The 14,511-nt window shown below is 21.6% G+C and overlaps 1 protein-coding gene across 5 annotated transcripts in view; it reads right to left on the bottom strand.

Moving 5' to 3' along the window:
- LOC122506720 (dual specificity protein kinase pyk3-like) overlaps positions 1-14,511 on the bottom strand; it is a 63,700-nt gene that overhangs the window by 37,466 nt on the left and 11,723 nt on the right. For 4 of the 5 annotated variants that reach the window (XR_006302016.1, XR_006302015.1, XR_006302018.1 and 1 more), the window contains exons 3-5: positions 9,013-9,676; positions 4,908-5,362; positions 2,011-2,275 (exon numbers count right to left, since the gene is read on the bottom strand). Coding sequence is in view for 1 of the 5 variants with exons in the window: in XM_043619045.1 (XP_043474980.1) it covers positions 4,923-5,362; positions 9,013-9,676 (1,104 nt within the window). In the remaining 4 variants the exon portion in view is untranslated. Of the gene's footprint in view, positions 1-2,006; positions 2,276-4,907; positions 5,363-9,012; positions 9,677-14,511 lie in introns of those variants that run through there. The other variant, XM_043619045.1, reaches the window with a different exon arrangement.

Below are 14,511 nucleotides of genomic sequence, written 5' to 3' on the forward strand. Positions count from 1 at the left end.
CATTCATTGTAACGCCTACAAACATTTCTATAGAAATTCTACAAATATCGATGCACAAAATTTTGTCAATTCTTCGCTTTTTCGAATTAAATTTTCTCTTATTAATTATTATTATTTTTTAAATTATTGTAATAGTTAATTAATTTTGAAACAATTTTAAAATTTACTCTTGAAAATAATTATTAGAATACAATTTATAATAACTTTTTTCAATTTTCGATTCAACTACTTCAACAATTTTTCCAAATTCATAAAACTTTTCGATTGTAAAAAATTTTAAATAGAATTTAATTTTTTTTTTTAAAGTTTCTATAAAATTGTAATTTTAATTAAAAATATTTTCAAGTGTAAAGCAAAATTTTAATAAAAGAAATTTTGCCTAAGAATTGACAAGAATTTGGTACATCACTGATGTCGTTTTATTAATTTAATTACGCTTGCATGCTAATTATGCCTCGGTGATAAATATTTGTAAATCTATAACTACCCTGCGAGGTTTGATGAAAAGCGTCTGAACGTACTTTATTTTTCGCTTACTGACAATAATTTTTTAAAGTAAATAATTCATTTTTAATAATTGATACAAAATCATTTTTAAAAATTGTGAGAAAAATTGTGAACAAAAATTGTAAAAAAAATTATCAATAAAATTTGTAAAAAAAATTATCAATAAAAATTGTTTAAAAAAAATTGTCAAAAAAATACCAGTAAAAAAATTGACAAATTTTTTTTAAAAATTAACAATTAATAAGAAATCGTAAATTAAATTTTAATTTTGTTTAATTTAATTCCTAAAATGAAAATAACAATTTTGTTGAATAAAAATAAATTTTCCATAAAAATTTTTTCTTGAAAAATTTGTTTATAAGAAAATTAGTTTAATATTAATACTAATTAATATCAAAAAATCTAATTTTTCTTATTGTAATATAATAGTAATTTTTTTTCTTTACAAATAGACAAGTAAGATATAAAAATAATATTTCGAATTTATTTTTCATATATAGAAAAAATTGAAATTTCCAAATGCTCTACCAATTACGATTAGGGACAGTCTACTTAAATTCATTTATAAAGAATGGGATATGCATTTTTAGATATCTTAGCTGATATTAAAAATAATTTTCTCCACTATTCATTTCTAGAAAGAAAGGAAATGTTTTCTTTTCCCCCTTTCAATTTTTCCGTTTTTCTTTCTTTCGCTCTCTCTCTCTTTTTTTTTTTTTGCTTTAAAAAGTCCATATTCAAATGGAATTGACGCTGTCAAAGTTTTGTGTCAAGTGACGACGGATTAAAAAAGTTTTATTTTTTTTTTATTTAGTGAAAATTCGATGTCTCGTTCTCGGCAAGAACCATTATTATATTTTGGCTCAAAAAGGTACTGGGTGATACTTGAGTATCGTTTTTTTTTCATTTTCTTTTTTTTTGGTAGAAAATATAACTCTACACGAGGAAAAGGACGCAACTATTACCAAAAAACATTTTCTGGGCACGAAAATTTTTTCCAAACACAATTGTTCTTTTTTTTTGTTCCATTTTTTCGATTTGATAAATTCGAAACAATCGGTATAAAAAAACGTTTTTTTTTTTTTTATTAAAACAATTTTTGCTTTTTTCGTTTTGTTTTAATTTCAATTTTCTTTCGTTCAATTTTTCGAAAAGGAAAAAATTTTCGTGTCTAGTATTTCCTCAGAAGAAATACAATCTTATCAAACACACAGTTTTATTCTGATAAGAATATTAATTATTGAAGTATTTCGCTTTAGAAAATGGATTTTTTTTTCTCTCGTGCCTTTTGAAATGTTTCTGTATTACTCGAGATCGTAAAATCGAGCGGCTTTTAAAGTCGCGCATTTTTTTATGATCTTGTAGTACAGTTTTTCTTTTTTTTATGACAATAAAACTGCGTTATACGATGGTGACTTCCATTTTTTTTCAATAGAAAATAAAATGGAACAATTTTATGACAAGTTTTAAAATGGTAAAAAAGAAAAAAAAAGAACATCTTACATGAGGTCCTGTTAATGTGAAGTCCTGAAGAGGTCGAACGAAACATAAAGTACGACACGCACTTGTATTTGCTTTCCTGGTCCTCGAACGTTTACGATAAATTTCCATTTCTTTCTTTATTTCTTCTTTTTTTTGATCGTTGCTTATTTCTATACATATAAACTTCTTATGTGCTTTATACGATTTCCCATTATTGTGACTGGAAAATATTCGTCGTGGGAAATTCTTCTTCAATTGGTACAATTTCAACTGCAAGTTTAACAGTCTGTAAAAGTCAAATTAGGTTTATTATTCTTGAATTTTTTTTGCAGGTATTTTTTCAAATTTGTGATTTAAATAAGAAAATTTTGTTAATTAAATTTTTCAACAGAAAAAAAATTTAATTTAATATTAAGGAATTGCAAATAAAAAATAAATAAAAATAAAATAAAACAGAAAATTTTTTAACTCAAGTTTTTCAAACAGAAAATTAACAACAAAAAAAAGACGGAAAAAAGGAAATTTAATTTGATATTAAAGAATTGCAAAAAAATAAAATAAAAATAAAACAGAAAATTTAAAATAAATTCAAACAGAAAATTAAAAAAAAAATTTAATACTAAAGAATTGTAAAGAATAAATAAAATAAAAATAAAGCAGATAATTTAAAAATAAATTTTTGAATACAAAATTAAAAAAAGGAAATTTTATATTAAAGAATTACAAACAATACATAAAATAAAAAAAAGATATATTTCTAATTTATTTATTTTATAATTTTAATATGATTCTTATAAAGATATAAATTTTTATAAAGAAATTTATACAAATTTTTTAAAATAATTAAATTTCTTGCGAATAATTTAATTAAAATCTTTAAGAATAAGTTAATTCTTGCGAGATATTTAATTAAGATAACACTAAAAATATTAAATTCTTATAAAGAATTTTCTCATAATAAATAAATAAACAAGTTTTATCAAAATTTTAGAAAATAATTCAATTCTCATAAATAATTTGATTAATTATGAAAATAATTCAATTCTCATAAATAATTTGATCAAAATTTTTCAAAATAATTGAATTTCTGCTAAAAATTTTATTAAAATTCTATAAAATAATTAAATTCCTGACAAAAATTATATAAATTATGAAAATCATTCAATCTTTATTTGAATTTTATTAATATTTTATTTAATTCTCATAAATAATTTTAACAAAGTTTTTCAAAGTAATGGAATTTATGCGTTAAAATTCTTTAAAAAAAAATTAAATTCCAACGGAAAATTTTATAAATAATAAAAATAATTGAAATCTTACTAATAATTTTATTAAAATATTCGAAAATAATACGATTTTTTTGAGGAATTGAATTAAAATTGCATTAAAAATATTTCAATTCTCTTAAAGAATTTAATTAAAATTTTTCAAAATAATATGAATTTTTGCTAAAAATTTTATCAAATTTAAAAAGAAATTTAATTCTTTTGAGAACTAAAAAATTATGAAAATAATTGAAATTTTGCTAAGAATTTTATTAAAATTTTTGAAAATAATTGAATTTATTTAGAGGAATTTCATTACAATTCTATTGAAAATTTTTCAATTGTCATAAAGAATTTAATTAAAATTTTTCAAAATACATAATTTGAATTTCTGCGAAGAACTTAAGAAAAATTACTAAAAAAAATTGAATTTTTTCGAGAAATTTAATTGCAATTGTATTAAAAATAATTGAATTCTTTCAAAGAATTTTATCAAAATTTGAAAAAATAATTCAATTAGAAGTAAGTAGAAATTTCGATCCGTGGAAGGTAAAATTCAATTGTTTAAAGAAATTTATTAAAAATGATTAAAAATAATTGAGTTTTTTTGATAAATTTAATTGATATTGTATTAAAAATAATTGATTTCGAAGAATTTTATTCAAACTTTCGAAAATAATTGAATTGTAACGAAGAATTTAATTAAAATTATTAAGAATAATTGAATTCTTTAGAGAAATTTTATTTAAAATTGTATTTAAAATAATTGAATTCTTTCAAAGAATTTTATCAAACTTTTCAAAAATAATAGAAATATTTTTGAAAGTGTTACTAAAATTATTGAAAATAATTAGTTTTTTTCGAAAAATTTAATTGAAATTGTATTATAACTGATTTCTTTCGAAGAATTTTATCAAAATTTTTAAAAATAATTGAATTATTTCGGAAAGTTTTATAAAAATTATTGAATGTAATTGAGTTCTTTCGAGAAATTTAATTAAAAATTCTATTCAAAATAATTGATTTCGAAGAATTTTATTCAAGTTTTCGAAAATAATTGAATTATTTCGGAAAGTTTTACAAAAATTGTTGAAAATAATTGAATTCTTTCAAAAAATATAATTAAAAATTGTATTCAAAATAATGGATTTCGAAGAATTTTATTCAAACTTTCGAAAATAATGAATTGTAACGAAGATTTTATTAAAATTATTAAGAATATAATTGAATCCTTTGGAAAAATTTTATTTTAAATTGTATTAAAAATATTGAATTCTTTCAAAGAATATTATCAAAATTTTCTAAAATAATAGAAATATTTCTGAATTTGTAACTAAAATTATTGAAATTAATTGAATTCGTACTAGAAATTTAATTAAAAATTGTATTAAAAATAATTGATTTTGAGAAGTTTTATCAAAATTTTCAAAAATAATTGAATTGTTTCGATAAATTTTACTCAAAGTATTGAAAATAATTGAATTTGCTACTAAATTAATAGTAAATGTACTGCCCTTAAAAATGTTATAAATAAATTTTAAAAATTACTAAATTTAATTATACATAATAACAATTTTAAAAAATAGAATAAAATATAAAAATTGAAAAAAAAAATTACAAAATGAATTAAAAATTGAAAAATGGAAAAATCACCTTAAAATCGTTGTTTTACGTGGACGAAACTTCATTGTCATCCATATCACCATTTTCCTTTTGGCATGCGGACTCGAGATGTTTATTTAAATAAGATTTGAGCGCAAATGATTTTCGACACCTTGGACATTCGTAATTTTTGTCGGCCGAATGTGTTTGCATGTGGGCACGTAGATTTGAACGATCGGCAAATGCCTTGCCGCAGTGGGCGCAGCCATATGGTTTTTCGCCCGTGTGACTTCGTAAATGGCCTTGAAGTAACCATGGTCTGGAGAACATTTTCCCACAAACACCACAGCTGTGCGTTAATTTGTGTGTCAATACGTGCATTGCCAATGCCGGCATACTCACGTACGCCTTGCCACAGTAAATACATTTTTTCGCCGATTGTGAATCAATACTGCGATGTGTCTGCTTGTGTCGCGATAAATTTGATGATGTCGCATATTGTTTGCCTGCAAAAAAATCAAAATTTTATTAATTACACTATTCTCCTTCTTTTATTTCTACAATAAAAAAAATAAAATAAAAGTTAAATAAAAATAAAATTAAAATAAAATAATAATAAATTAAAATTCAAATGACAATAATTTAAAAATAAATTTAAAATAAAATAGAAATTAAATGAAAATAAATTAAAAATTAAATTCAAAAGAAAATAAAAATTTAATAAAAATAAAATAAAAATTAAATAAAAATTAAATTAAAATAAATTAAAAATAAAATAAAGATACCTTTTCTTATTAAATATTATTTGATCATTACTGAAATAATTTTTGGGTATAACTATTATTGAAAATACAGTTAGAAAATGTTATCTTACTATTGAGATAACAATGCAAAGTGGGCTTGACTAAAATCAGCCAATGAAATCATTTAAAGTCGGCCATTATCTTGAGGTTGTAAACGGCCATGCTTGTACGCCTTTTGTTATATTATAATTGCGAGTCGGTTATTGAGAAACCATTGAAAGATAAACATCCCCAAAATAAAATATTTTCAATTATATTCTCCCTTTTTTCTACCTGAACATGAGCATGGGTTCGAAAACTGTGACGTCAAAATGGTTCTGATGACCTTAAACAATTTTGAAAGTTATTTTTCAAAACAATTCAAATATTTTGTGGATAATAATTTTACAAAGAAAAATTTAGAAATTATTTTCCATAATTTTTCGTTAATAAGTGAATTTAACTTTGAAAATGAAATATGTAATTTAATTCGCGTATAAAATTTTATTGGAAATTCTGAAAATAATTTAATTGTTTCGTTAAATTTAGTTGAAATTTAATTGAAAATAATTGAAAATAATTGAATTCTTTTAAAGAATTTTATCAAAATTTTCAAAAATAATTAAATTGATTCGAAAATTTTTACTAAAATTATCGAAAATAATTAGAAAAATAATTAATTAATTTCGAGAAATTTAATGAAAAATTGTATTGAAAATAATTTAATTCTTTCAAAAAGAACATTTCCTAAATTTTAAAAAATAATTGAATTTGTTTCGCAGAATTTAATAAAAATTACTAAAAATAATTGAATTTTTTCGAGAAATTAATTGAAATTTTTTAAAAAATAATTGAATTCTTTTAAAGAATTAAATTAAAATTTTTAAAAATAATAGAATTATTTCGGAAAGTTTTACAAAAGATATTGAAAATAATTAAATTCTCTCGAGAAATTTAATTAAAAATTTTATTCAAAATAATTGATTTTGAAGAATTTTATCAAAATTTTCAAAAATAATTGAATTATTTTGCAGAATTTAATAAAAATTACTAAAAATAATTAAATTTTTTCAAGAAATTAATTGATATTTGATTAAAAATAATTGAATTCTTTCAAACAATTTTATCAAAATTTTCAAAAATAATTGAATTATTTCAGAAAGTTTTACAAAATTTATTGAAAATAATTGAATTCTTTCGAGAAATTTAGTTAAAAATTTTATTCAAAATATTAGATTTCAAGGAATTTTATCAAAATTTTCAAAAATAATTTAATTATTTTGCAAAATTTAATAAAAATTATTAAAAATAATTGAATTTTTTCAAGAAATTAATTGAAATTTCATTAAAAATAATTGAATTCTTTCAAAGAATTTAATTAAAAATTGTATTAAAAGTAATTGATTTCGAGAATTTCCATCAAAAATTTCAAAAATAATTAAATTGTTTCGATAAATTTTACTAAAATTATTGAAAATAATTAAAGAAATCATTTTAATTTCGAGAAATTAAATTAAAATTTGTATTGAAAATAATTGATTAGGAAGAATTCTATCTGAAATTTCAAAAATAATTTAATTGTTTCGCAGAATTTAATAAAAATTACTAAAAATTATTTGAATATTTTTGAGAAATTATAATAAAAATTTTATTAAAAATAATTGATTTCGAAAATTTTTATCAAAATTTTCTAATATAATTGAATTGTTACGATAAATTTTACAAAAAGTATTGAAAATAAATAAATAATTGAATTCTTTAGAAAAATTTATTTAAAACTTGTATTGAAAACAATTGAATTTTCTTAAAGAATTTTATCAAACTTTTCAAAAATAATTAAATTATTTCGAAAACGTTTACTAAAATTATTGAAAATAATTAAATTCTTTCGAGAAATGTATAATTAAAAATTGTATTAAAAATAATTGATTTTGAAAAATTTTATCAAAATTTTCAAAAATAAATAATTATTTTTTATTCTTTTGAAGAATTTAATTGAAAATTTTTGAAAATAATTAAATTCTTTCGAGAAATTTAATAAAAATTATAATTACACTAAAATTATATTTGTAAAATATTACAAATTTATTTTATCGTCTACGACTTTGCAATAAACTCTACGCCATTATATTTTGTTAAATAATCCGAACCCTCAAGTGATTGTAAAAACATTTATTGTCATAATGACCTTGTTTGCTTGCAATGTCCTTAGGGTTTTATTGTTTTCCGAAATTATCGAAATTTTCTAAGAATACAACTGTCGAAAATGTAAAAGAATAAAATAAAATCTTTTAAAAAAATTCGTTCTCCAAAATTTATTCATAATTCGAAATATAAATCTTATTAAATTAAGTTTCAGTGAAATAAATACAATATTCAAATTAATTGAATTCCTCCAAAGTATTTTATTATTTATAAAAATAATTGAATTACTGCGAAGAATTTTTTTTAATTACTAGAATTAGAATTAGAATTTTTTTTTATTTATTTAAATTTTTTTTTATAATCAATTACATATTTTTTGAATTTCAATTTTATATATTCAATTTTCAATTCAATTTTCAATTCAATTCAATTCAATTCAATTCAATTGAAAATAAATCTTAAAAATATAATTATATCGCAAAAGGTAAATAATGGTGATTAATAACTAAATTAGCCAATAAAAGTGATTTAAAAATTTGGATTTTAAAATTATATTCAAAAATTAAAATTGATTTTTCAAAAATAAAAAATTTTCTAAGTTGTTATAATAATACAATTAATTGCTGAATTTTTCCTGGTATTTTTTCAATTGAGTATTGTAAATACTTTTGTAAACAGTAATTTATAATAATTTATTATAAATAATTTGAAGAAATTTTGAAATTTGAATTATTTGAATATAGAAATAATCGTTTATTATAAATTAATTAAATTTAATTATTTTGAAATAATTTTTCCTTCCATTATAATATTTATAAATAAATTTTTTTCGATTTTTGAAATTTTGTTAAATTATAAGTTATAAATTAAAAATTAAATGGATTAAGGAATAAATAAATGAATAAATAAATGAATAAAAGAAAAAAATAAAAAAAAAAATTATTATTATTATTATTTTGAATAAATGAATAAATAAATGAATGAAGAAATAAAAGAATAAATAAATGAATGAATAAATAAATAAGTAAATAAATAAATAAAAAAATACGTAAATAAATGAATGAATGAATAAATAAATAAATAAATAAGTGAAAAAATAAATAGAGAAATAAATATAAATAAACTCCAAACTGTAAAAATTAAAAAAAGAAAAATACTCTTTAGAGAAAAATGTCTAAATTCCTTTTGCGACTAGAGGAATATTAAAAAAAAAAATAAAAAAAACTCACCACATTCACAGCAAATATACCGTCCACCCTTGGGCGACTCGAGATTATCAACAGGTTCAGTGTCGACATCCTCTACGTTCTGCTGTTGCGGTGGTAGCTTTTTATTTTTCGATCTCCCATCGGCGACGAGAAGAGTGTCGTAGGTGTAGGCGGCGACCTTCACCTCGGACTGTTCGGTGATTGTCTGCACCTCCTTGTCACGTTGAGTTGGTTGTGAATTTGGATTATTGTTCTCGATGTCGCTGCTGCACTCGGATGTCGGTGGCGTCAATGGCGGAACTGTCTCAATTGTTTGCTGAGTGATAATTGACGTCGGCACGGACGGAGTGCTGTACGTGAACAAAATCTCTTGAACTGGCGATAATGGTATAAAAACACCGCCTGGCGTTTGTTGAATAATTGTTGCATTTGTCGTTGCTGTTGCCGTTGTTGTTGTTGTTGCTGCTACTGCTACCGCCGTTGGCTCATAAATAATTCCCGTATGATGATTACTGTGATGAAGACTGTGATGATGATTTTGATGATGATTTTGCTGTTGCTGCTGCTGTTGTTGATGATGATGTTGCTGATGATGATGATGATGATGATATATTCCAGTGTTTGTTAAATCACTGGCGAAAATTGTGTTCACTTGATAGACCGGTTGCTCGGCAGGTTGATATACCTAAAAAAATATCGAAAAAAAGATTAGTAAAGAAATAAATTACGAAAAAATTTTTATTTTTTTTTTCTCTGACTGAGAATTTTTTAATCATTAAATAAGGAAATTTTTTTTACTTCATTCTCTCTAAATTCGAATTAAAAAAAGTATTTACTAATTTCAATTTGTTACTGACTTTTTTTTTAAATTAGTAAATTTTACTATAATAAATTAGTAGAAATTATTTACTTTTTGCTTTTGAATAAATAAATTTTGCTAAGAAATTAGTAGAAATTATTTACTTTTTGCTTTCAATTTAGTAAATTTTACTAATAAATTAGTAGAAATTATTTACTTTTTGCTTTCAATTTAGTAAATTTTACTAATAAATTAGTAGAAATTATTTACTTTTTGCTTTTGAATAAATAAATTTTGCTAAGAAATTAGTAGAAATTATTAACTTTTTGCTTTCAATTTAGTAAATTTTACTAATAAATTAGTAGAAATTATTTACTTTTTGCTTTCAATTTAGTAAATTTTACTAATAAATTAGTAGAAATTAGTATTAATTAGTAAAGTTTACTAAATTGAAAGCAAAAAGTAAATAATAATTTCTACTAATTTATTAGCAAAATTTACTAATTAAAAGCAAAAAAGTAAAATTTTATTATCAGTAGAAAAAAATATTTGTCAGACAAAATTTTTTGACTATTTTCTATTCTATTTTTCGTTTTTCTTTACTTTTTTCCTGTTATTTTATTTTTTTACCCATTTTATTTTTCTACAACAGTGATAAATACCGGTAATGGCAAGTCAAAAAAACACAAGTACTTAAAAATTGTTACTGTTGGAGATTATGCATTTTGTTGCCAGTAGTAAAAGTCAATTCTTGTCAGACAGTAAAAATAAAGTTTAGAATTTAAGTATCAGTAGTAAAAGTCATTTATAGACGGACAATATATTTGCAGATTCGGTAGTAAAGGTCAATTTATAACTCGTAGAACAAAAGAATTAAAAAATGTTCTAATTTTACTATTTAGTAGTAAAATAATGCAAGTAGTTGAAAATTCGTTAATAGGCAGACAAAAGACTTTAAAACGTTCTAAATTAAATATCAGTAGTAAAAGTGAATTAAGATATCAAGATTTTAAAATCTGACTTTTAATGGTCAATTTTTACTACACTAAGAGTAAAAATTTTTACTATACTAAGAGTAAACAATTTTACTATATACAAAGAGTGAACAATTTTTATTTTTCTTATAATATGATTAAATTTATCTTTTATCACTTTTTTTTAATTTAAACAAATTTACATTATTTTGTCTGACCAAAACTGTCATTCACTACTTGCAACACAGCCTCCTACTTTTTTCCTTAGGTAATAAACTACTACTTATTTCATAAGTATAGTAAAATCTAATTTTAGTCAGACAAGACATTTTTAAAAAAAATTTAATTATTAAATTAATTGAATTAACTTTTTTTAATAATTAAATTAATTATTCAATATTAAACAGTGTGTCTAACAAGGATTAAAAAAATAATTCCCTGACTTTTAATAATTTTATTTCTGCTTTCTTGAGACAAAAATATGGTAACTGACATATTTAGCAATAAATTAATATCTAATAATAGAAACAACCGATTAAAAAAATCTTCAAACTTTTGTTAGATTAAAAAAATTTTTTATTCACAAAAATTTTAATTTTTTTATATTTTTTTAGAAATTTTCCTGACTTTCAATGAAATTTTCTGACACTATCTGACTTCTCTGACCGTTAGACACCCTTTTAATAAGTCTCTACCCTTTGGTAAAAAACCTAAAATTATCAAAAATTCGAAAAACCGAATTTCTTAAAATTCAACATTTTTGCTTCTGCTTTATGGCATTTAGCATCATTATTTTTGGGCTCTTGAAAGCTACTATACTTATTTAATAGTCTCGACTCTTTGGTGAAAAATCTAAAATTATCGAAAATTATCGAAAATTATCAAAAATTCAAAAATTCAAAAATCCGAATTTCTTAAAATTCAACATTTTTTCTTCTCTTTTAAGGCATTTCATTATTCATTTTCATTATTTTTGGTCTCTTGAAAAATACTTTACTTATTTAATAGTCTCCACTCTTTGATAAAAAATCGAAAATTTTCAAAAATTATCAAAAATTCAAAACTCCGAATTTTTAAAATTCAACATTTTTTCTCCTTTTTTATGGCATTTAGCTTCATTATTTTTGTGCTCTTGGAAAATACTTTACTTATTTAAAAGTCTCGACTCTTTGGTAAAAAAACTAAAATTATAAAAAATTCAAAAATTCAAAAATCCGAATTTCTTAAAATTCAACATTTTTTCCTCTTTATTATGGCATTTAGCTTCATTGTTTTTGTGCTATTGAAAAATATTTTACTTATTTAAAAGTCTCGACTCTTTGGTAAAAAATCTAAAATTATAAAAAATTCAAAAATCCGAATTTCTTAAAATTCAACATTTTTTCTTCTCTTTTAAGGCATTTAGCTTCATTATTTTTGGGCTCTTGAAAAATACTTTACTTACTTAATAGTCTCGACTCTTTGGTAAAAAATCTAAAATTATAAAAATTTCGAAAAACTGAATTTCTTAAAATTCAAATTTAAAAATAAAAAATTGTGAAAAGTAGTAGTAAAAGTAGTAAAAGTCGGTTACAGTAAGACATCTTTTTAAGACACTGTTATTTTGTCTTTTATTATAAGTAGCAAACGTCATTTATAGTCAGGCACGTATATAACACAATTTTAATTTATATTTTTAAGTAGTAAAAGTCAATAATAGTCAGACATAATTTTTTAATTCATTTTTATTTCGTCTTTTGTTATTAATAGTTTAATTTTTAATTAATTTAATTAAATTAGAAAGAAAAATTTATTCATTTTTATTGTTTGTAAACAAAATTCATTGAAAAATCAGATTTTGAAGAAATATTTAAAGTAAATTAATTAATAACAAGTAGTAGAAATCAGTCATAGCCAGACATATTTCACTTTTTATAGTAGTAAAAGTCAGTTATATTCAGATATATTTTTTAAGTCATTTTTAAAATTTTTATTCACATTTTGCTTTGAGTTTAATTCGAATTTCAGCAGTAAATCTAATTATTATTTGAAAATAATTTTTATTAATTAATTAAAACAAAAATTAATTAAGAAAATAGTTGTTCGATTTTTATTGACAGTAGAAAAAAACTTTAAAAGTCAGACTTTATATTGGTTTAAAAAAAAATAGTGATAAGTAGTAGTAAAATTAGTAAAAGTAGAAAAAGTAGGTTATAGTCAGACATGTTTCAAAGTCACTTATAGTCTATCTTTTGTTATATAAGTAGTATACGTCAGATATAGTCAGACACTTTTATAAAGTGTGTTTTATTCTATTTTAATTATTTATTCTATTTTATTATTATTTATTTTATTTTATTCTATTTTTATTTTTCTACTTTATTTTCTATTTTTTTTCTATTCTATTCTATTTTAATAAAAAGTAGTGAAAACTACTATTTTCTATTTTTATTTTTCTATTTTATTTTCTATTTTTTTTCTATTCTATTCTATTTTAATAAAAAGTAGTGGAAAGTGGTAGTAAAATTAGTTAAAGTAGGGGAGAGTGGGGCAAAATGGGGTACCTTTTTGAAATTGTCTGTTTACAGAGAACCAAACGAATAAATCGATTCAGCTAAACTTCAGAATTCTTCTTTGTACACTTAGCTTTGAGGAAATTATGATAATAGCGGAGAAAAAAATTTTTGAAAGAACTTATATCGTATTTTCTAAGAAAGTGCTAAAATCCCATTTTGCCCCACCCGTGGGGCAAAATGGGGTGTCATCAAATAACTATACAAAACATTGAATATTTTTTCAAAATTCATTAAATTCTTGTTGTATGAGATTATAAATACAAACACAAAGTAGGATTCTTCATTATTATGAAAAACAAGTAATATTTATTAGAATTTAACAAAAAAAACATGGATATTGCAAAATATCGATATATTGATAATGAAACATCAATAGTATAAATGCCTCGAAGCAAAAATATCGATTCTTCTGCAGGAAACCTTTAAATATGCATAATATAATGTTTTTAAATAGTTTTAATGGAACGGCGTAGCTTCCGGCATGCCCCACACTTAGGTACCCCATTCTGCCCCACACTGCATATTAAAACAAAATGCAATGTTTACAAGTTATTGTAAACAATTAAACAATCTATTCTATTGGAAATTACTCTAGAATAAGTGCTGAAAAAGATACCACACTTGCCAAATTAAATGCATTATCCCAAAAAGTTTTGTAAGCACTTTAATTTCGATAAACATTCATATTTTTTTTGCTTAAAACTTAAAAGTTGTATAACTTTCAAAACAAAATTTTTTTTGGAGTGTCTTCATAATTAATAACAGTTTCTTATCAACATGAATGATATATGTCGAGGATAAAAAAATTAAAAGTACCTATCATGGAAAAACAGAGGTACCCCATTTGACCCGCCTACCCCATTTTGCCCCACTCTCCCCTAGTAAAAGTCGGTTGTAGTCAGACATATTTTCAAGTTACTTCAAGTTTCTCTTGTCTTTTTTGTTATAAGTAGTAAACGTCAGTTATAGTCAGACACTTTTATAAAGTTACTTTTAATTAATATATTTCTTAAGTAGAAAAATTCAGTTATAGAAGGTGTTTACACCGCAAGCCTTAAATATAAGCCTCCGCGAGCATAAACGGATATGCCTCCATGAGGATATACTTGCGTCTGCGCAAAGTGTTTGCCTGCAGCTGTGTTGTGAAAGAGTTTGCCTTGACCACGTGTTCGCGCAGGCGCAAATATATGCT

Source organism: Leptopilina heterotoma, unplaced genomic scaffold (assembly GCF_015476425.1).
Source record: "Leptopilina heterotoma isolate Lh14 unplaced genomic scaffold, ASM1547642v1 Lhet_114, whole genome shotgun sequence".
Classification (NCBI taxonomy): domain Eukaryota; kingdom Metazoa; phylum Arthropoda; class Insecta; order Hymenoptera; family Figitidae; genus Leptopilina; species Leptopilina heterotoma.